At 37.0% G+C, this 25,435-nt stretch overlaps 1 protein-coding gene across 1 annotated transcript in view; it reads right to left on the reverse strand.

The window, feature by feature from the left end:
- Window positions 1–25,435, reverse strand: part of Fur1 (Furin 1) — a 710,727-nt gene that overhangs the window by 45,755 nt on the left and 639,537 nt on the right. The window contains exon 10 of the mRNA XM_067791546.1: window positions 6,137–6,209. Coding sequence (XP_067647647.1) covers window positions 6,137–6,209 — 73 coding nt within the window. The remainder of the gene's footprint in view (window positions 1–6,136; window positions 6,210–25,435) is intronic.

The raw sequence follows: 25,435 nt of genomic DNA on the forward strand, positions 1-25,435 counted from the left end.
GCCATCATATATATTAACTGCCTCAGGCTTAACTATATCCCGAAGTCTTGGCACACGGTTAGGGTTATTTTCATTCCGAAGGCCGGCAGAAGCTCTCATGTATCACCTAAGGATTTCAGGCCAATCAGTCTCTCGTCGTTTCTTCTTAAGACGTTTGAGCGGTTGATTGACCTGTACCTACGGGAAAGGATACCTCGGGGGTTACTGTCGGCTTCACAACATGCGTACTGCAAGGGCAGATCGACGGAAACGGCTCTCCATTCGATTGTAAAGCAAATAGAGGGGTCCCTAGAACACAAAGAGTATGCTCTGGGTGCCTTTCTAGACATCGAGGGAGCTTTTAACAATGTCTTACCGGGGTCAATCGAAAGAGCTCTGGTGGGTTTAGGAGTCGAGGCGGCTCTGGTTGAATTTATTAGCAAACTTCTATGCGGCAGAATTGTCGCAGCGGAGTGGGGAGGGGCCATAATTAAGAGGAAGGTGTGCAGGGGCACGCCACAGGGGGGTGTCCTATCTCCTCTCCTCTGGGTTGTGGTAGTCAACGAGCTTCTTGTGGAGCTGGAAGCCAATGGTTGTCGGGTGGTTGCCTATGCAGATGACCTCGCTATCCTAGTCAGAGGCAAATTTCTGGGCGCCCTGCGCGATGTTCTTCAGGGCTACCTGGATACTGTGGCTAGGTGGGCTGAATCATGTGGATTGGCGGTCAACCCGGGAAAAACGGAATTGGTCCTTTTCACAAGAAGATATAAGGTGCCCGATTTCAGAACTCCCTCGATTGCAGGGGTACCGTTGGTACTTTCTGATAGGGTTAAATATTTGGGGATTGTTTTGGACAAGAAACTGTCCTGGAGACCCAATGCGGAAGATCGGGCCAGGAAGGCCGCCATTGCCTTGTACTGCTGCAGAGGAGCTATCGGAAAGAGATGGGGACTCTCGCCAAGAATAGTACACTGGCTTTATGAGATGGTGGTCAAACCGATTCTGCTATATGGGGTGCTGGTCTGGTGGAAAGCACTGGACACGGCGAGCACCTCCAAAATGTTAGTGTCAGTGCAACGGACGGCGCTGATCGGTATCAGTGGCGCTCTCAGAACAACGCCTACCTTGGCACTGAACGTCATGCTGAACATATACCCAGTAGATATTGCGGGAAAGGCGGCCGCGGCAAGGTCGTTGGTCAGGCTTCGTGATATGGGATATAGACTTTCTGACCGCGGACACTCTAGCCTTCTTACCAGTTTCGACTTCATCCCGGACAGAACGGACTACTGTATGCCGATAACAGCTCCCTATACAACCTTCACCCCAGTTATTCCAGAGAGAGAGGATTGGGGAAGAGGAATTATCTATGGCATGGGACCGGTTAACTTGTTCACGGATGGGTCAAAGCTGGATGGAAAGGTTGGTGAGGGGGTCTTTTGTCAAGAGCTAAATTTAAGCCGCAAGTTTAAGTTGGCTGATCACTGCAGTGTATTCCAAGCGGAAATTGCTGCGATTAAGGATGCGGTGGATGGAATGCTATCCAGTGCTACCACGGTTAGGGAATTTAACATCTACTCTGATAGCCAATCGGCTATCAAGGCCTTGAGCTCAACTACAGTGCGATCGAGGGTGGTCTGGGAGTGCCTGACCTCGCTTGCGATTGCATCGAATTATTTTACAATTAAGATTATCTGGGTCCCGGGCCATAGTGATATCCCGGGTAACTGTCAAGCGGATCTCTTAGCCCGCATCGGTACAACCGAACCGGATGAAGATGGCTGTAGGGACTTCGGGATCCCGCTGGCCACCTGTGGATTGCTCCTCCATAGCTGGGCCTCGAATCAGCTCAGCAAACGTTGGGCGGATACCACGTCTTGCAGGGTAGCAAGATCTTTCTGGCCGAAAGTGGATGGCAGGAGGTCTGCTGAAATAATTGGGTTCACTAAGGCTCACCTATCAATGGTCATTGGGGTTTTGACAGGGCACTGTCCCATGGGTATCCATGCGGTACGTCTCAATATACTGGAAACTCCATCCTGCTGCAGCTGTATGGAGGATGATGAGGTGGAATCACCAAATCACTTTATGCTTGATTGTCCAGCTTTTGCCAGAATTAGGCGAAAGTACTTCGGTCGCGACTCACTTGGATCTCCCGAGGATATATCCAAAGTTGAGATCGGTATCATTCGGAGCTTTATCGTTGCTACCCAACGATTCTCTAAGTAGCTGGATCTAGGTCACCGTTATTTTTGGTGTATGTGGTATCACAACGGACCTTCGTGTTGTCCAAGTGAGCTATCCTTATCAGGGAAGCTACCACCTAACCTATCCTACAACCCATTGAAAAAAACTACAAAAAAATGATAGAAAAAAAAAAAATATAAGAAAACATAATAGAATAGTAAAACAACAAGAAACGTATATAAAATTTATTGGTAAAAATGATGTTTAACTACAAAAAATCATAAAAAGAGCTAAGAAAAAAAGCGAAAATTCTAAAAAGTAAAGTAAAAATCTCATTTAACTAAAAAAAAAAAACAATAAAAATAAAAAGAAACCAATAAAAAACATAATACAAAAAATTTGTTGATTGTTTATTTTAAAGTGGCTATTAGTCTATATTTTTTTAAAATGAAGCAACTATAAAAAATGAAGAAAAAAATAAAAAATCAGAACACATGGAACACGAATTTTCGGGAATTTAAGTAATAAACAATAAAAAACTTTATTTTATACCAAAAGTTCTAATAATAATAAAAGGAAGAAAGAAAGAAAAGAAAAAGTATAAAACTATTTTAAAAAATGCAAATGATAGAAAAGATAACTTTTCGAATTACTGCTGGTGATATAAAATTGTCATCAATTTCTAGGAAGGAAAATAATTTCTTTCCCAAAAGTATAATTATGTCACAAAAACTACATATTTTTAGTTAGGTCTGAAATACCCACAATAACTTAAAATTTATTTAATAAAAAAAGCTTAAAAAATTTGCAAAATAGAAATGTTCCCATGATTTCATTTAAATTTCCACCAAAAGCAAAAACAACCCAAGATATGCTCTTATACTCGTATGCGTAATTTTACACAAAAATAACATTTTCATTAACTTAATTTTTACAACTTAAATGCTTTTCATGCTGTTTTGGCAGTGCAGGTGATTTCAATGGTTACAATCAATACAAAAAATGCTGCGACAAAAGTTAATTGCCAGCAGTTGGAAGCAAAAAAAAAAAAAAGAGAGGGTTCGTTTACCCGGAAAGTAAAGTAATAAAAAATAAATAAATGCATGAGTAAAAAGCTCTTTATTGCAGACTCGGATCGCCTGAATTGCAGGCAGAAAAAATGGCCAATACAGTATGCTGCATTAGACTTTACTTTCGCATGGTATGAGGCCCTTTTTTATTCACCGGAAGCGGAAAGTTTTTTATTGCATGCGATAAAGTTTTATACTAAGTGGCAAGCTTGGCATGAAATTCGCTGTATTGCGCAATTATTATTTTTGTATATGATTTATTGTTGTAAAATTTAATTTACATATGCAAGGAAATTAAATTGTGCAGGCTTCCGATTTTTTAAACTTTAAAAAAGTTGTAAATTTTTTTTACTACAAATTGAATCGTCGGTTACGTGGAAAATAGTACTATTTAGGCTTTCGGTTTAAAAACTCTCATTCTCAGAATTTGTATAAAAACATATCTCAGTAATCGACTGAAGAACAAACTATTGCAGTTGAAACAATGTTGCTTTTATGATAATATAAGGTATTTTTGAAAACATTCTGAGCTAGATACTTATTTCTTCCATCATTTTTTTTAAATAAATCGTTGAAAAAGCGGTAGCCTAGATAAGGCGATCCTCCTCTCAGTCGACCATGTATGCACACTCCCTGCTTTGGAATAAGATGAGAACCGACGACATAAGAACAAAACATCTCTTGAAATAATGTCATTCTCCCAATTTGATCTTTTTTGATTGCTAGAATTGGTTGTTAGCCAATTCACTCTTTGTCACATTTTGATTTTGGCATATTTGCGTAACTTATTATCATAGGACACCATTTACGGCGTTATGCCTTAATGTAGAGTTCCTTGGAACAGGTCACCCTCATAAACGTTGAATCATATTTCAGAAATTGAGAAATATTTTTCGAGAAAGCATAACTTTTTTCAGACTTAATGAAATTCAGAACAGGCTGAACTTATACAAAAAACATAATGCAGGGTTGCCAAAAAGTTTCTCATTAAATCTTATTATACAAACTTTACTACATTTATACAAGCTTACTACATTTAGTCTATATCTTAAGGTTGGTTAACGCTGCTTCACGTTGCGCAACTGCGCGATATCGACAATGACTCCACTGGCTGATACAATTAATCAAGAACGCATGGCAACGTTAAGTTTCACGTTAATCGGGAAATTTCCATCGTATCCGTTAAAACATTTTTGGTGTAAACAAATGTCAGATGATTTTGTTCGTTTTCGTGTATTCACAATAGATTCTTGCAATTTGTTTTACAGTATATTCAAAATTAATGATTTAACCGAAGGGTAGCAACCCTGCGTTGGTGAAAACGAAAATGTCAATTGAAGCTTTCTGAAAGACTGCCATCATACAGTTAAATTCTAACTTTACTAGACAGAGATGATTAGAACGGCCGTTAGTAGTGAAGTAAAGAACGAAGCATGAAAGCATGCAACAGGTAGTTATTTTCGTGTAAGGCCCGTTTTCACCATCTCCAGTTAAGTTAGATTTTACCTGAAGCATAGTAATCTTTTGGGAAAGCTTCAATTGGCATTTTCGTTTTCACCATCGCAGGGTGTTCAACCTTCGATTAAATGGTTAATTGTGAACATTTTGTAAAACAAATCGCAAAAATCTATTGTGAACACACAAAAACTAAACAAATCATCTGATACATTTGCCATGTACTTAACTGACAGCCCATGCCTCAGTTGCCATGGTAAAAGCGAGAATTTATATAACTTATACGTAGATAACTGACGAAAACTAGTGAAACTGCTGACTTTTGCTAACACTCTTTTCTTGCACTTAACTGAGACACGAAGCTTAAGTAAGCATGAAGAAAACGAAAATTTTGACAAGTTATAGATATATGGCTAACTGATAACAGCCCTGCAGTTATGTTTCAAAAAGTGGAACAACATATCTGCTGGGGCAGGAATGGTGAATTCGCCGTAACACGCATGAATTTTGTTTAACTTATAATACTACTTTGAATTTTTTTCAAACAACCTTTTCGATTTTTCAGCATTTTTCCCTTAACACTTTTGTAATTTATATTATTTACTTGATTTCTGTTTCTGGTGGCCTAGTGCGTATTAAATTCCTATAGCTATTCATAAGTTTTCCCGAAAAAATTTGGCTCTGTTCTTAGCAATAAAGTTCGTTATCGAAAATTTTTACACACATCAATTTTACCTTATAACTTTTTCTTTTCCCAATTAAATTATGTGCCTAACCTAAATCTTAATTTGGACATATTTATTTATATTTTTGTTTTCATATTAAACTACGCAGCATTTTGTTGTAAAAGGAAATTGAAAAGAGAAAATTTCACATCTTTTTATGGTAAAAAAAAAAAATTTAAAAAAGTGGAAGTTTTTACGAAGCGCAGTTTTTGTTCATATACTACATGTACCGCTACATTGAAAATTTACACGCATTTTACATACAACTTTGCTGTTATTTAGACTAAGAAATTCTTAAGCAATTTTTACTCTTAATTTAATATTCTCATTGTTAGTATAATTTCTCATTTATGTCATAACATTACGTTTTATTTCAGCTTGAATCTCAATATAAAATGTTTGCAAAACTTTAATTTGGTTTGCTTTTAGAAAAAATTTGCGCGTCAAAGAGTTTTACTTTTTTAGGATATTTTTTGTTGCTTTTTTGTTTTGTTTTTCTGTTATGCATTATATATTTTGTTTTATTTCACTTTTTTGGCTTGCTTATTTAATTTACAAAATTTACTTTATACATTTTTTGCGTTCTTTTTACGTTGCAATTTTTTATAATTTTATTTGATAACTGTATCTATCTGTTGCCGTTTCTGTTGTTGTTGTTATTGCTGTTGCAACTGAAGCTTAATAGTATTTGTTTAAATAAAAAGAAAATTAAACACAAACCTAAACATCTTTGGTCAGGTGTCGCCTTCAGGCATGATGTATTCGTTTTATCATTAGCCATCGATTCGCCAACCTGAAAACGGCGAAAAAAAAAATTATTTTATAGGATAATTCAAAAGCATATTTATACATGAACAGCAAAACTTAATATTTTTTCAATTTCTATAAATTATGCAAATGAAACTCTGCAAGCCAATCCCAAAAAAATTCGCGAAAATCTTACGAAAGTTTCGACTTTTTAATTTATAGTTTCGGAGTACACAGTTTTGTAGCCCAATCAATTTTAGTCTGACAAAGTACAAGTTATATGTCTCCCCAAATACGTATTGATTTTTGACAACTTTTTGGTGTTTCAGATTTTATACCACATGAAAAATTAAGCCATGCGCTCTTCTTATGAAAGTAGATATAAAACACCCTTCTGAAATAAAAATTGTCAAAAATCAAAACACTTTTTCAGAGATCTATAACCTGTACTTTACTGGACTAAAATTTAATCGGGCTTCACAACTGCATACTCAAAAGAATTCAGAAATCTCCAAAAAAAAGTTGGAAATTATCGTAAACTTTTTTCGAACTTCACAATTTTTCCTTGAACATTTTTGAGATTGGTTTGAATAGTTTTAGTTAAAAAAATCATGAAAGTTTTTTCTTTAATTGTCGAAAAAAGAAGAATAAACAGATGAAATTTTATAAAAAAAATTGCCACTCCTATTTTCTTAGGGATAGCAATAAGCAGAGAATATAGAGATGGAGATAGGAATAGGGACGTGAATAGTGAAAGGAACGGGGCCAAGGATAGGAATATGGATAGGGATAGTGATAGGGATAGGAATAGGAATAGAAATAGGGATATGGATATGCATAGCGATAGGGATAGGGTGATGATAGGGATAGAGAGTTGCTTCGCTTCTACACGCTCACCGTGCCTCGAGGAATGTATTATTTATTTATTTATTTATTTGAATTAGTCTACGAACATGAAAAATATTCTTACATACTATGAGTAAATTAAATTAGCAAATTAATAGATTATATTAAATTTAAAGTATAAAGAAAATATGATTTCGAGACCGAATAATCAATATCGATAGATTTAAAGATTATATTGAATTCATTAACAGCCCTTGACAAAGGGGCGTTCCGAAGATAGTTTGTCTTAAAGTTTTCGCAATAAAAAATATTAGAAAATCGCAGTGTCCTTCGCGGGACATTAAGATAAATGCGCACCAGAAGTTAAGTACAGTCAACAGTTCCTTGTATAATGCCAAAAACAAAAGTTAACGAGAGGACAGACCTTTTTCTAAAGATTTAAGATTTGTTAACAATGATCAGACCTGTAGGAGGGAACTGGTTCCGTGAAGCGAAGGCAAAGCAAAGCGTATTTAAGAAACACTTTTTGAACACGTTCTATTCTGTCTATTCTAAATTGATGAAATGGACGCCATATAAAGGCTGCATACTCCAGATAGGGACGTACAAAAGTGGTGTAAAGCAACTTTAATGTATAGGGATTTCAGAAATCAGAACTATTTCTTCTACACTCAAAAAAAGTTATCATCAAGGCGATGCCATCTAATCTAAGCATCAATGTGCAATTTTTGCTTATCTTTTTTTCGTCACCAATGATCTTATGTTATTGACATTTTCGAAATATTAGTTTGAGACTTGTATTTGTCAAGTTAATAGACTACATACAAATGTAATGCGTTTTATAATCAATCTAGTATTAAATGTTATCATAATGAAACTAGGAAATTTATACAGTTATCATTTTGATACATTTTAAGGGCGAAACAAATATTTTCCATGGGCAAATCAATAGTCAAGATACAAAATTGATACTTTTAATTATACTTTTTATAATATTTATCGTTGCATTCATACCACAAAAACTATACCGTTTATAGTTTCATTTTTGCACATCGTGTATTAAAATGATAGTGATACTTTTTTTTTTGAGTGTAAGAAAACCTAGCATAGCATATGACTTCGATACTAAAAAATCCATGTGGCTGTTGAAAGAGAGCTTGGCATCAAAAATAACACCAAGATCCTTTATTTCCCTGATCCTGGATATCTGCAGAGTATGCGGCCACCGTGGTGTGATGGTAGCGTGCTCCGCCTATCACACCGTATGCCCTGGGTTCGCACCCCGGGCAAAGCAACGACAAATTTTAGAAATAAGGTTTTTCAATTAGAAGAAAATTTTTCTAAGCTGGGTCGCCCCTCGGCAGTGTTTGGCAAGCGCTCCGGGTGTATTTCTGCCATGAAAAGCTCTCAGTGAAAACTCATCTGCCTTGCAGATGCCGCTCGGAGTCGGCATAAAACATGTAGGTCCCGTCCGGCCAATTTGTAGGGGAAATCAAGAGGAGCACTACGGAAATTGGAACAGAAGCTCGGCCTTAGATCTCTTCGGAGGTTATCGCGCCTTACATTTTTTACATCTGCAGAGTATGAGCTCAAATTCTGTAAGATGACGCTAAAAGATTACTAGATTCTGAAAAAGAAACATGAAAACATTTGCTGATATTAAGCGAAAGGTGCGACTTCCGGCACCACAAGTATAAATTATTAACGTCTAACTGAATTTTAACCACGTCAGTTAGATTGGTAACTCTCGAAAATATCCTCAAGTCATCGGCATATAGCAAGAAAGAAATGAACTTAAAGCATGAGGAAATATCATTTATAAACAACACAAAGAGCAATGGACCAAGAATGCTACCCTGTGGGACACCCGATGTCGCAACATACGAATAAGAGGAGGCATTATCAACCATAACCATGCTTGGTCTATGACGTAAGTACGACTTAGGCCAATTTAGAAATCCAGAATGAAAGCCAAGACACTCAAGCTTCGCAATCAGAATCCTATGAGACACTTTGTCAAAGGCTTTCGAAAAATCCGTGTAGACACAGTCTACCTGACATCTGCTAGAAAAAGCCGGTAGACAATACTCAGAATAATTGTTATCAAAATAAGACTTGAAGAAGTCGGCAAAAAAATTTGCCACATCTACAGGAGTATGAGCTGATTTGTCATTAAGAAAAACGGTTGATGGTATTATAGAACAGGACTTTTTCGAATTCAAAAAGTTCCAAAAGTTCTTGGGATTCGAGTTGATGCTATGTTCGATATTAAGAATATAATTTTTATGCAAAAACTTATCCAGACAGTTAAACTCTTTCAGCAAACGCTTGTAGGTATTATAATGGAATTGACTGTTGGTTGCCTTATACTTCTTGCAAAATTTATTGCAAGGATTTTTTAACTTCTTCAAACGATAGTTATACCAAGGTAACTTATATGGTTTGCTTTTTATCAAAGGAATATTGGTAGAACAAATAGTCAACAAAATTTCTTTGAATTTGTAAAAACTGACAGAAACATCAGCCATCCAAAGAGTCACCCCAGTTAACATCTGAACAAATAATATTTAGATGGATCAAAATCACAACAAGCATAATTAAAAGCCATTTCCTTTTCCGAAGAAATCTGTGCAAAGTGATAAAACTTAATTTTCAGAACCAGGGCAACATGATGCAACCCTGGTACCGATATTGGATCAAAACATTCAGATAGATCATGATGCAAACCATCACCAACAAAATTTAAATCAAAAATTCTATCGAGCTTGTTAACATAATTGTTAATTTGACATAAATTTAAGCTAAGTAGATTATCAATAACATAAGTCTCATGAAAGGAAGATAGATTATTAGGAATAAGACCATTACATGAATAGCTATTTGACCAGCTAACGCAACCAAGATTAAAATCACCAAAAGCGCAAATCTGGTCCTCACCCAGTCTATTGTGTACAAACGTTATAATGTTATCAGCATGCGCGATATAGAGGCTGTCAGCACTATTCGGTGGACTATACGAAGCAAATATATACAGCGAACTGGAAAAAGAAGATCCACCAATGCATACACAAAGCTGACCAAGTAGTGGGTCAACATTATCCAAATTGATTAAAAACGAACAGTATTTTCGTTGGACTGCAATGAGGACACCACCACCCCTCGAGCGACCAGTTCTGTCAGCGTCCCTGTCTTTACGAAATACGGCATAAAGATTGTTATCAAAATAGGGATAGCGATCTCGTAGACATAAATAGTCTTTCGAAATAGTATATCACTTCCAGTGGTGCCACCCATCGTCATTGGTGTTCAGTTATTGCACATTCTAACGAAGCCTTTCCAATGACGATTTCAATTCCACATTATAATTATGTATTCTAAAAATGAGTGCGCATATAGTTGGAAAAACACTTCTGCTTGAATTTTAATTACTATTACTATTATTAGGCCTCGAGCACTGCTGACTATATTTAGATCTATGGTGCTTAAAATTTAAGCCCATCACTGTATGTGTAGGCTTTTAATGTAACTAAATACCTCTTCAAGATTTTTACTTCATACTACGAGGGGAATAACAGTCACACTACCTCGGCGGGAAAGTCTCTGTTTTGCCCGAGTGACGAACTCGCAGAGAATATGTACCAGCGTTTTATCCTCCAGCTTACAAAAGCGACAGATTTAGCATCCAGTGAGAGCTCGTAGGCCCTCTTTGCTTAGATTAAAGCAATCTCTGGGAGTATAAAAAATTAGGCCTGTCTTTGCTCTGAGCAATCTGAACTGCTTTGTTTCCTAGTTAGCTTTGTTTTCCCTGGTGTGAGTGCTTTTGTTAGTCCATAGAAGAGTTTTGGACCGTAGAATGCTGCTGTAGCACTCTGCTTGGATAGGTAGTCTGCCAGTCCATTACGTTCAAGTCCCTGCTGCTTGGAGACTTATCTAACGAAACCTTGGTTTTTACTCCCATATTATTTAGGACTCTAATGCTTTCATCCAACAGCTTAGATGTACTTGTGCAAGACTTCCTGGCTGTGTAAACATAATGAGGATATCCCTTGATGATAAGCCTATTCGTCGACATTCTCTACTCCAAACTTCTATTGCATCATGTAGTTGAAATATGGGATTTTTCTTCCATACATTTTCTTGACGGCCGCCATGGTGTGACGATAGCGTGCTCCGCCTATCACACCGAAGATCCTGGGCTCACTCCACAGGCAAAGCAATACCAACATTTTAGAAAGAAGGTTTTACAATTAGAAGACAATTTTTCTAAGTGGGGTCGCCAATCGGCAGTGTTTGGCAAGCACTCCGAGTGTATTTCTGCCATGAAAAGCTTCTCAGTGAAAACTCATCTGTCTTGCAGATGTCGTTCTAAGTTGGCATAAAAACAAGTAGGCCCCGTCCCGCTAATTTGTGGGAAAAATTAAAAGGAGCACGACGCAAATTCCAAAGGAGAGTGAAACTAGGCCTAACACCCTTTGGGAAGTTATCGCGCCTTACATTTATTTTTATTTGTTAAATGTTGTTAAATATCATAAAGTTATTGCAAACTTTGCTAAGGTTAGAACTTTAGTAAAAGTGGGCGTAATATTTAACCGATTTTGATTATCCTCACACAGTCTATATAATTTGGCAAAAAAAGTTTCTCTGCCAAATTTCAACGTAATATCTTTAACGGCTTTTTATTTACGGCTTGTTAAACTTCCGAATATTCTTCTTCTAAAAATATGTGGTGCCACGGCCATATTCCAAATTCCCCACCCAACAAAATTCATTAGCTTAGCGGTATTCGTTTTTGAATTATCTAATTTTTTTAAGTTTTCTAAATTTTCGAAATCAAAATAGTTGGCGTGGTTATCGTCCGATTTCGCTCATTTTCAATACCAATTTATTCTGGGTCCATATAAGCCCATATACTATATATTTGGTGAATATATTTCAATATTTGCTCAAGTTATCGTGTTAAGGGACGGACAGACAGACAGACGGACATGATTTAGTCAAATATTTTGATCGATACTAATGATTTTGATATATGGAAGTCTATATCTATCTCGATTCCTTTATACCTGTACAACCAACGGTGTTCCAATCAACGTTATAATACCCTGTGTCCAAGTACAGCTGGGTATAAAAAATTGTAGCATGAAAAACGTATTTAAGTAATTCACATTTTATTACAGTCACTTTAAAGTCAATCCTAACCATACAAATCATGCCCTATTAAAATCAAATCAGGCTAATGACCGCTTTGTCAAATCTTTCATCAAATCAAACATTCAACACAGTCCATGTCTTCACGCTCCATTTAAGGAATCGGCAAAATTCCATCAGTCATTTTAAAATTCCCAGCAGCTAAGGGAAATATCAAATGTAAACGTAGAACAAAGATGAAAACTAAGTAATGTGTGGTTCGCTAAAATGCCCCGAAGTGTTGCCAACTATTAAAAAGTTTTCCTAAACTTCCGCACGTACTACTTTTCACGGACACATTTTTGGTTTATGTAGCCAAATACTTTCAAGGCTGACATTTGCACATGATTCGATTTTGCTATTTGTACATACAATCCCTACAGACTTCTAAAAATAAAGTAAGCAAAACAATGAAAGAAAATTGAAGAAAAATTTTCATGAAAATAAGCCAAAAGGAAAATTCTGCTACAACTACTAAGTGGCAAAACTCGCTGAAATACAAACGCTTGTATATATCCGTATATGTATGTGTGTGTATGAATATGGCTATTATTTTATTTGATTTTGTCAACTAGATTCCCTTATGACTAACGAAAATAAGAACAACAATTGTTGTAAAGTATAACTTTTAAGTAGCCGTGAAAAAGTGTTGAAATTCAAAGACATATAAAACTCTCAAGAAGTGAAAAGTAGACGCTGGGGAGCCCAGAAATTGCCAAGTGTAAAAACTGTAAATAATGCAAAGTGAAGCGTTGGTTACCAAGATTGCGAAGGGGAGTGGAGAGGGGTTAAGTTGCAACAATGTCACAGATAAATGTTGCAGCTAAATATTGCACATTCGCATTGGGAACTTAGTTGTTTTATTGGTTTTCTTTATTTTTATTCAGAATGGCTTGATGGTGGCTTTAGTGTTTATTTGAGTAATGGAAATTAACTTTTAAGATGATGCACTGTGGGGTAAATGTGCAAAGTTTTTGTTAAATATAGAGAAGTTTAGAAGAGCAGTGTTTTGATATTTGGGAGGTGCTCAGTAGATAAAATTTTTTTAACAATTGTTTTTGTTTTTATCGGCCTATTGATAAATGATTCATGTAAAATGTTTTTATTTCTTTCTCAGCTGAGAGCTATGGAGACAAAATAAGGGAAAATAACCATGTAGGAAAATGAACCTAGGGTAACCCTGGAATGTGTTTGTATGACATGGGTATCAAATGGAAGGTATTAAAGAGTATTTTAAAAGGGAGTGGGACATAGTTCTATAGGTGGATGCTTTTTCGAGAAATCGCCATAAAGGTGGACCAGTCTGATGGGTATCAAATGAAAGGTGTTAATGAGTATTTTAAAATGAGTATTTTTAGCCAGCTTTTTGGGTGCTGAGAATTGACTATAATTTTTATTATACACTTGTTAATCGGTATCTTATCTTACTCTTCCACTTCTATTTCTGCCATTGCCTCGTGTTCCACTCCCTTTACATTCCCACTCCCATTCGCACTCCCACTCCCAATGCAACTACCTCTCCCAATCCCACTAACAGTCAAATTCAAACACTCACTACTACGTCCAATTCCAACTACTTCAATTCCACTCCTACTCTCACTCCCACTTCGATTCCCATTCCCACTTCCACCCCCTCTTCTTATCAGACTCCAACTCTTATTCCGCTCCTACTTCTACTACTACTACTACCACTGCGATGTCCAATTCAACTTCCCCTTCCACACTTCTAAATTCTATAAAAATAATTTTATAGGGTACATATCATTATCTTCAGCCGAACAAACTCGGATTTCTGGCAAAAGGAAAATTGATATTTCCTGGGGTATGTGGCCTTGCCACTTTTTTGACATCTTATATGGCTTAAAAAACTGATTTAGCGCGTGAAAGTACTGTGAAAGTTTCATCGAAATCGAGAGAGAACTATGAAAACCTATAAACACACGCATCAATTTTTATTCATAAGATCAATATGTGGGGAACCGACCCCGTCAGTTAAGATACTAAGAATATACCAGGGTAAGCATGCCTGTCGTAAAAGGCGACTACTGAAGTGTACCGGAAGCATATGCGAAAAGGGCTGTCTGATTCCGCAACCGTTCCCTAGAACCAGAATTTGCTGGCACCGGAGCTTACCGGATTAAAATTCGGCAAAGAATTGACCACATCTGCGACCCTCCCTTAATCCTTTGGAAAGTACTTAGCAGAAATGTCCTACACAGCAAAACCTAAGTATTTAAGTACCTCTTCAGGCTGTTTACTTCACATCACGAAATGATTAAGAGTAACCGCATCTAGATGAGAGTCTCTGCCTTGCCTCATCGACGAATTCGCCGGAAGTGTGAGCCGGCGTTTTCTCCACCAGCTCACAAAAGCGACAGATTTTTGTATGGGATAGATTTAACTTACTTAGGTGATATCGTAGACTACAGTTTTCCGTATTGCACCTAGTGAGAGTTTGTAGATAAGCAAGACAGCTTCGAATGTAGCGTATAATTTATGTAAAAGCAATTTCATCCGAATGGGTAATCACTTTCCGATATTAGCAGATACGCAAATGAATAAATTTAGCTAAATAAGCTGGCAACCCTGCGTGGTAAATGAAATAAGTGTAGCAATCTTATATGAGAATAACTTTTTTTAAATAAGGTGTAGAACACCTTTCCTGTGTTACCCATATTGGCATGTCTCGTTTTCTTAAATTTAATTTTAATGAGGTGGCAACCTTGTTACAAAGAATCTGCCAACCAAACCGAATTTTCCGTTTTCGAAATACATATTAGTGGATATACATGCTATATTTTTTTTCACCCATCTCCGAAGCTGTTTTTGCACACCAAATCAAGTAAAATTGTGCACAGTGTTGCAATGAAATATATTTACAGTTGTACAATGTTTCCACAACTTGCCACAGAATGTTGCATGTTGCCATGCTGTCTACCACAAACGACGTTTTAACCAATGGCGCAAGTATTTTGATATTTCGCGTGCACACTTTTGGATTGAGCAACATTTGTAGGATTCGTCCAATGGACAATGTAGACAGAGCTGTGAGGTTCCAAATGCCTGCCTGTCTGCTAAATTTTTATCGCGTGTTCGCTACTTGCAGCAAAAGTTCGTTGCCCATGCAATGTACATGCAATTCGGGGAGTGGTGGTGCGCTGCTATAACGGTACTGGCAGCCGACAAGTGTCATGCATGTAACTTCTAAATACATTTGTATATACTCATAAATTTAAAGGATCTCATGGGACTTTTGTTGTTGTTGCATAGCCACAGTTAAATGCTTCCTGTTGCCTAATTTTTTTGTTGTGCTTTAACTTTAGTTTGTTAAATTATATTTTATCTACGATTTCTAGTGCATTTTTTTTAGGTTTTCGTTTGTCTGCTTAGGCACTGCGGCGGCACTCTAAAGGCAAAAGTCGCATATTCCATTTTGTTGCATGATGTGGCATTTTGTTTTGGTAGTTCTACTTGCTTTGTATAATTTTTTCATTAGTTATACCCAGAAGTCATATAGTCATAAAAAAAAATAAGTGTAAGGCGCGATAACCTCCGAAGAGATTTTAGGCAGAGCTTCTCTTCCAATATGCGTCGTGCTCCTTTTAGTTTTGCTTACAAATTGGCGCGACGGGACCTACTTGTTTTATGCCGACTCCGAACGGCATCTGCAAGGCAGATAAGTTTTCACTGAGCAGCTTTCTATCGCAGAAATACACTCGGAGTGCTTGCCAAACACTGCGGAGGGGCGACCCCGCTTAGAAAAATTTTCTTCTAATTGAAAAAACTTGTATAAAAAATGTTGATGTTGCTTTGCCCGGGGCGTGAACCCAGGATCTTCGGTGTGGTAGGCGGAGCAGCTACCACCACACCACGGCGACCGCATAAAATCATAAATCCACATACAATTTGGCTATAGTTTAAATACTCGTTTGATTTCCCCCGAATCACGTCTGCAAGTTAATGGATTTCTGTGATCACCGCTATATATGGAAGAAATCCAACAACAGGAGTTTCGAAACGCAACCGAAAGTATACCCCTACTAAACAGATACCAAAATAGCTGTTTCCAAAAATTTTATTACTCAGTGCTCAACCCGGTACTTTTACCATGTGAACTAAGCTCTTGATCTAATATACCACGGGGGTCGTAAACTATGTATGTCTCTCCCTTTAGAGTTGGGGTTAAAAATGTGTCGTCGCTCTGTACCTTTACAGCGACGCCACTGATAAACGATGATAAACAATTCAGTACAGAACTCATTCCTGACAGATGGATACGTCTTTTAAGGATTTAATTTCACGCTGAATGCACTAGAGCGAAGAAATGCCTGTTATTGGGTCAAGATTAAGGACCTTAATGGCAGAATTTCCTGAAACGTGTGGTTTAAATATCCGGCAAAGGACCTTCAACATCGATAAAACTCCCCAAAACCTTGCAGGAGTTTTCTTATTGGGAGGAGGAGGCTTGATCTGTATAGAACTTTCTTTAAGCCGATAACTGTTTAACGATTGCAGATACTTTGGAAACAAAATAATTCGTAACAGCCTTCGAAAATTTGTAGATGTAAACTGTGAGCCAGAGTTTTAGATATTACAAAACCTATTCTGATCATTATTGCGAAGTACATTGACTAAATTGAATCTTGTTTCACTGATTAAGCGCAACATAGAACCCACTTGGAATATGAGAAGAGGGGCTTATTTCATTATACACATTCCCTTCAATTACAGTTTAATGGTAACTTTAAAATATTGTAACGAATTTAGAGAAATTCCGCTTATTTGCAACTTTCTGCTAACGTTCGAATCGCTAAACTGTTGAATAAATCACTCCCATATTCAGTATTGCAAACTGGTCTTTATTTAGATTACTTTGGGGTAGTACTTCACAATTATACTTCACCACCAATAGCGTACTTAAATCAAAACTGATTCGTTATTACTCGGCTTGCGCTGCTTTTATACTCTCGGTTTCCTCGTTAACCCATTTCTCCTAACGTCTAGTAATTTCCCGAACAGTTGTAGCTCGTGCTTGGTTAGTTACCAGCTATATATGTAAGTACATGTATATTTGTAGTTTATAACCATATGCGTGTGTATGTGTGGGTAACTACTTCGGCTGATGAATACATCTGTGTGTGTGAGATAGCTCTTCGTCGCCTTCTACATAAGTGTTGCTAGCTTTAATGTGTACACGTACATAACAGCGCTGGTTCATGTTTTTGTTGTTGCGTGATTATTTACTAACAGCTTAGTGATGCTTATATTCGTCACAATATGTATATAGGCTCCACTTTATTAACTCGCTCCAAGACAAGCGATGTACTCTATCGCTGGAATCACAATCATGGCCGCGTCAACGATGTACAGAGCGTAAATGAGATTTGAAAGGAGTAATTCGTCTCATTGTTAAATAACACGTAAGACGATAAACGATGAGCCTGATGCCTAAATCGTTAACACATTATATCACCCTACTACGACGAAATGATAACTAATGAAACTGCGGACTTGCTCAAAAACTGTGGCGAAGAGTGGGTAAAAAGCACCTATCAACTCTATGCATATTTTGACCAAATGTCTTCAAATTCGAATATAAGATATATTTGCCCAATATACAAAAATAGCGAACCGCGGAGCTCGTTTAGTGCGAAAGACCAAAACCCATGCTCAACGAAATGATTAGTGCTTATAAATGTGGCTTCAGATCGGTAGCCCTATTATAGATCTGATTTTGATGATACGGTATATCAGGGAGCAGAAACATGATAACTGAGCATACTTCAAAATATCATCTTGCTACTTAAAAGCATCTTTTGGTAGTGCGAAAATGAGCTGCCTATGTGTCGTTACGACTAATTTTGACTTTTTTTCTAGCCATGTGAAGCCAAAGGAGACGTCAGACAAGGCAAGAACCTATGCCTGATATGATTTAACCGGATTTAAGAGAGAATAATTCCAGCAGCAGATCTACACCCTAAATTTTCAATTTATTGTAAGTCGTATCCTGCTGATATTAATATTATTGACCGTAAGGCCTATAGTCTCACACATGCTTAAAGAGGCGAAACATATTACCAGGTCATCAAATAAATAATTGGCGCTTATTTTGGAACTAGAGTAATCAGTCAAAATTTTACCAGCCTGGAAATCCAAAAGAGGAACGACTGTTGCAACCAATTGTTTCTTTGGACTGAGTTGGTGAATTGCAAATAAAGCCCGCTCCTCTTTTAACATATGTATATCACGCTCTAAAAAAGCGTCATCACACCTGTCCTGTGATACATGATTCAGAATTGAGAACGTCAATATAAGCAGAGAAGATGAAGCTTGCAGCGTTCGAGAGAAACCTTCTGCGGAAGACATATTGTTCCTCCCTTTGGCTCAAAGGCGACTATTCAAGGAAAGTCATTACAAATAAAGCTTCATTGGTTGAATCATGAAATGCTAATGGATCAAGATGCTCTATCTCAAGAAGTATTTCTATCGAAATACGAATTCACCACAAGAGAAAGGAGGAGGTGTCCACTGGTGTAAAAACGCGGGATATCCCTTGCCCTTGACTTGATATCCGTTACCGCAGTTAAGCGCGAAAGAATGGCGTTGAAATTGTATACTTCACAGTTCAAGGTTACTCTCAAAATCTCGGTATATAGCGTTTTGGTGTAATGGTATTTTCGATTGTTCTTTATTTATACCCTTTTCTTATTTCACATTATTTGCTACATTGCTGCAACACTAAAATCGCATCAAATAGCAAATAAAACAAAATTGTAAAATGTGATAAAAGTATAAAAAAAACGAGTCTAGAAAGAAAATTATAGCGATAGCCACAACAGACGTGACAACATGTAATGTTACGTGCAGAGCAAAGGCCGTCAAGCGGACTTGGTAGACGAATTGGCAACAGCAGGTTATTCAACTTTTAGTTTATTACACTTTCATTCAACTTTGTTGAGCACTGCTATTTTTATTTGGAAATTTTAATTTTTATTTTTTTCTACGAATTTTTTTTTTATTTTAGCGAATAGTTAGTGGAGTGCCTTAAGATGTCCTTGCCTTCTCACATGGGCTATTTTAGATTAAGGTCCAGTGTCCTTAAAAAATTTATTATTAAAGCAATGAACTTTTTGGAATAGTTTTTAAAAAGAAGTATTTCTATTAGCTCTCCCTACAAACACAATTCAGTTTATGGGAGGTCCTCAAGGACCCCCGACCAGTTCAATCTGCCACCAATTGATTCGTACCTCTGAAACGTTCTCACTGTACACTTATTTCTTATTAATTGATAAATCGTTAAAACAGGGGTCTGTAACTCGATTCGAATGAAAATGCGATTCGAAAGTTTTCAAATTATATACTTTATTTGTTGTTTTTCAAATGCGAAAGAAATTTAGTTCGAATTGAGTGACATGATAAGACCCCGTTGTAAGCTGTCTTTTGACATAACCGATTCTAACTATTTTTAGTCACTATTCCGACTTACTAAGGACTTCATATATTTTATCCTTAGGAGCTCCGTACGAAAACTAACACTTCTGTTCGCCAATTCAGTTCAACGTTCCTGTTTTCGTAGGAATTCAATGTAAAAAAATTTCAAAGTGCTAGGTTTCGTGCGACACATCGAAATGTACTCTGAAATTATGACGTACGAATGTAACGACCGATACCATGGAAACACCCGTATGCACTCGATAAAGTCCTTAAAACATAAGTTAAAATGAGCGTTTTTATACCTTTCATGAAAATGATATGGTATATTAACTTAGTCACGAAACTCAAAATTGTAAGTCCTTAAAGGAAAAGAGATAGACCTTCCAGTAAGTATACCGAAACGATCAGGATGAAGAGCTGAGTTGATTTCACAAAATGCTTACGTACGTCTGAAAGAGATCATTTCTGCCCCTTTTTAACGGCTAGAAGCTTCAAATTTCATCAAATACTTACGTTTACGTCATATATTGTTGAAATAAGTGAATCATGGTCACAGCTATTTCATGCAGATCACAAAACACGTGAAACTCTGCATCCTCACACAATGTACCTATGTACCTATTTTTAAAAGGTTTTATTTAGCTTGAATCTGAGTAGCGGCCGTCCGATCGGCCGACGCGAATTTTGTAATTAAATTTTCAGTAACTTCCCGATAAGCTACAAGCTTCAAACTTGGAATGTAGTTCAGAACCCGATGACAAAGCAATAATAAGAAAAAAAACTCCGATAGGTGGCGCATGGATCGAAATATTTCTAAAAATCGTATTTGTAGTCCGATTTGGTTCATATTTGGAACAAATATTACATGAAGTCCGGTAGAAGTGACATCAAAATACTTTGGAGTTCGAGGGGGGACAAGCATACGTGGCGCTGAGTCGAGTAAAGTCTGTGGAAGGATTGTGTATTGGGGACTATGCAAATTTTCTTTTGATTTAGGGGCAGAATAACTGTTTCTAATGAATTGGCCGAAATCTTATCAGCGCTATTTCCTAAACATAAAAAAAATACCTCTGCTTGAGTCAGGATTTGAAAGGGCATGAAACTAATTATAATACCTCTCACTCTATCTTCCTAATTAAAAATAGAGGTTACGAATTATCGCATTTGTTTGTGAAATAATTTCTAGCGAGTCTTGGCTTCTCGCGACATTCTGGAATCTCGAAACATGCGTAAAGCTCACGAGCTTAGTCGCAGTTTTAGTGCGGGTGGCTTTGAAACACGTATTTTCCATTCCCCAACGCAGTGCACCCCTAAATGTTGTGTAATAATTGCATATCTGCTGCTCGAAATCACGTTCATTCCAACAATCAATAATATCTTAAATGATCTTGAATGATTATGACGTTTCGTTTGCTATTGCCGGTATTTTGAGAATTTCCAACTACGAAGAAGGTATAGTTTCAAGCTTATCAACAAACTTCTAATATGGTGCTCGGAATCCCGTTCATTCCGACATTATCTTAATATATAAAAATCACGTGTCACTATGTTTGTTCCCGATGAACTCCTAAACTACTGAACCGATTTTGAATTTGTTTTGCACCCCTTGCGCAGTTCGATCTATCTTGAAATATAGGATAGGTTATATTTCAGTTTATAGTCGCAATACTATTTTATTGGAAACTTTTTTATTTGTATATATTTGTTATAATAAAATGTTACGTATACGCACCGGCACTCACATTTTCAGGTAGTGCGGATTGGTTGGTGTTTAATTAAACAATGTGCTTATCAAAAAAAAAATATTATATATTATATATATATATAATATATATAATATATATATAATATATATATATATATATATATAATGATATTAAGTATAGCACATCACCAGGCCCGCCAAGAAGATGGGGGGGGGGGGGGATTAGCACCGGGCCCGGGGTTTCTGAGGGGGCCCGCGATTCAGAGGTACTATGACATTTTTTTAAATTCAGGAGAGTCTTAGTTGTTCCATGTGAAATGTTTAAGTCGAACTTCAAAAGCAACGAAAATCTGCATTTCGTTTTAATATTATAGTGAAGTGTGAAAAATAAAAATCTATATATATTAAAAGAAAGGCTAAAATGTGTGTTAGTTGGTCGCCGGTGTTTGAAGAGATGCGTCGGTCGATTTTGTTCAAACTTTCACACAAGTTGCGTAAACCTCACGCGGTGGTTACTACATAGGCTTGGTTGCGATCGACGTACAGGGTCTCGGAATATAGGCCGAAACGTGGACCCGAGTACCCCTAGAATGTGTTTATAGAATATGGATAACAAATGAAAGCTGTTGATGAGTGCTTTAGTAGAGGTTAATTTTCATACCTCTGGGTGACTAGGGTCTCGAGATATAGGCCAAAACGTGAACTCGAGTACCCCTAGACAGTGTTTATACAATATGGATATCAAATGAAAGCTGTTGATGAGTGCTTTAGTACAGAGTAATATATTATCCAGAGATGGACTGGGACTGGGATTAGGACTAGGACTTGGAGTGGGACTGGGACTGGGACTGTAATAAATACATACCACCCTCTGGGACAGGCAATAAGGGATGCAGAAGAATGAGAAGGAATTGAGAGAAGAGAAAAGAGAGAAGGAGATTGAGAAAGAGATAGAATGAGACGAAGATGGAGATAGATGAAGCGAAAAAGACGGAGGGAGGAGTGAATAAAAGGATTAGGAAAAAGTGAAGAGGGAGGAGGACAGAGTCAGACGGAAAAAGCTTATTAAAATGTATGCAGATAGGCCAAATTTAGGGCAGAACAACGTCTGCTGGGTCTTCTAGTCATCAAAATAATTTTGAAGTTATGAGAACCACGTAGTGCCTTAAAATTAAGGAGTTGCGTGCAAAAAGGGAACTTCTTTGAAAATTTCTTATTGAAAATTACGTCTTTGGAACATTTGAGGTAGAAAATCATTTTTGTTGTTGTAGTATTTGAAAAATTTTCTAATATATTATAGTATATTTCATATGTAATCTTCCCAATGTATATGTTGACAAAATCCATTTTTTTTTTACGAAATAAATTTGGAAAAAATTTCGGAGGAATTGGGGATGCACACTCTATATGAGTAAGCGTAACCTTCATTTTTATACTCAGTTGAGCAGAGCTCACAGAGTATATTAAGTTTGATTGGATAACGGTTGGTTGTACATATATAAAGGAATCGAGATAGATATAGACTTCCATATATCAAAATAATCAGGATCGAAAAAAAATTTGATTGAGCCATGTCCGTCCGTTAACACGATAACTTGAGTAAATTTTGAGGTATCTTGATGAAATTTGGTATGTAGGTTCCTGAGCACTCATCTCAGATCGCTATTTAAAATGAACGATATCGGACTATAACCACGCCCACTTTTTCGATATCGAAAATTTCGAAAAACCGAAAAAGTGCGATAATTCATTACAAAAGACCGATAAAGCGACGAAACTTGGTAGATGAGTTGAACTTATGACGCAAAATAGAAAATTAGTAAAATTTTGGACAATGGGCGTGGCACCGCCCACTTTTAAAAGAAGGTAATTTTAAACTTTTGCAAGCTGTAATTTGGCAGTCGTTGAAGATATCATGATGAAATTTGGCAGGAACGTTACTCTTATTACTATATGTACGCTTAATAAAAATTAGCAAAATCGGAGAAGGACCACGCCCACTTTAAAAAAAAAAATTTTTAAAAGTAAAATTTTAACAAAAAATTTAATATCTTTACAGTATATAAGTAAATTATGTCAAGATTCAACTCCAGTAATGATATGGTGCAACAAAATACAAAAATAAAAGAAAATTTAAAAATGGGCGTGGCTCCGCCCTTTTTCATTTAATTTGTCTAGGATACTTTTAACGCCATAAGTCGAACAAAAATTAACCAATCCTTTTGAAATTTGGTAGGGGCATAGATTTTATGGCGATAACTGTTTTCTGTGAAAATGGGCGAAATCGGTTGATGCCACGCCCAGTTTTTATACACAGTCGTCCGTCTGTCCTTCCGCATGGCCGTTAACACGATAACTTGAGCAAAAATCGATATATCTTTACTAAACTCAGTTCACGTACTTATCTGAACTCACTTTATCTTGGTATGAAAAATGAACGAAATCCGACTATGACCACGCCCACTTTTTCCATATCGAAAATTACGAAAAATGAAAAAAATGCCATAATTCTATACCAAATACGAAAAAAGGGATGAAATATGGTAAGGTAATTGGATTGTTTTATTGACGCGAAATATAACTTTAGAAAAAACTTTATAAAATGGTTGTGACACCTACCATATTAAATAGAAGAAAATGAAAAAGTTCTGCAGGGCGAAATAAAAAACCCTTAAAATCTTGGCAGGTATTACATATATAAATAAATTAGCGGTATCCAACAGATGATGTTCTGGGTCACCCTGGTCCACATTTTGGTCGATATCTGGAAAACGCCTTCACATATACAACTACCACCACTCCCTTTTAAAACTCTCATTAATACCTTTAATTTGATACCCATATCGTACAAACTCATTCTAGAGTCACCCCTGGTCCACCTTTATGGCGATATTTCGAAAAGGCGAACACCTATAGAACGAAGGCCTACTCCCTTTTAAAAACACTCATTAGCACCTTTCATTTGATACCCATATCGTACAAACAAAGTCTAGAGTCACCCCTGGTCCAGAAAGGCCCACTCCCTCTTAAAATACTCATTAACTCCTTTCGTTTGATACCCATATTGCACAAACGAATTCTAGGGTCACCCCTGGTCCACCTTTATGGCGATATCTCGAAACGGCGTCCACCTATGGAACTAAGGATTACTCCCTTTTAAAATACTCATTAACACCTTTCATTTGATACCCATATCGTACAAACGCATTCTAGAGTCACACCTGGTCCATCTTTATGGCGATATCTCGAAAAGGCGTCCACCTATAGAACTAAGGCCCACTCCCTTTTAAAATAATCATTAACACCTTTCATTTGATACCCATATCATACAAACAAATTATAAAGTCACCCCTGGTCCACCTTTATGGCGATATCTCGAAAAGGCGAACACCTATAAAACGAAGGCCCACTCCCTTTTAAAAATACTCATTAACACCTTTCATTTGATACCCATATCGTACAAACAAAGTCTAGAGTCACCCCTGGTCCACCTTTATTGCGATACCTCGAAAATGCGTCCACCTATAGAACTAAGGCCCACTCCCTCTTAAAATACTCATTAACTCCTTTCGTTTGGTACCCATATTGCACAAACGAATTCTAGAGTCACCCCTGGCCCACCTTTATGGCGATATCTCGAAACGGCGTCCACCTATAGAACTAAGGCCCACTCCCTTTTAAAATACTCATTAACACCTTTCGTTTGATGCCCATATTGTGCAAACAAATTCTAGGGTCACCCCTGGTCCACCTTTATGGCGATATCTCGAAACGGCGTCCACCTATGGAACTAAGGATTACTCCTTTTTAAAATGCTCATTAACACCTTTCATTTGATACCCATATCATACAAACAAATTCTAAAGTCACCCCTGGTCCACCTTCATGGCGATATCTCGAAAAGGCGAACACCTATAAAACGAAAGCCCACTCCCTTTTAAAAATACTCATTAACACCTTTCATTTGATACCCATATCGTACAAACGCATTCTGGAGTCAACCCTGATCTACCTTTATGGCTATATCCCTAAATGGCGTCCACCTATAGAACTATGGCCCACTCCCTCATAAAATACTCTTTAATGCCTTTCATTTGATA

Source organism: Eurosta solidaginis, chromosome 1, assembly GCF_040869045.1.
Source record: "Eurosta solidaginis isolate ZX-2024a chromosome 1, ASM4086904v1, whole genome shotgun sequence".
Classification (NCBI taxonomy): domain Eukaryota; kingdom Metazoa; phylum Arthropoda; class Insecta; order Diptera; family Tephritidae; genus Eurosta; species Eurosta solidaginis.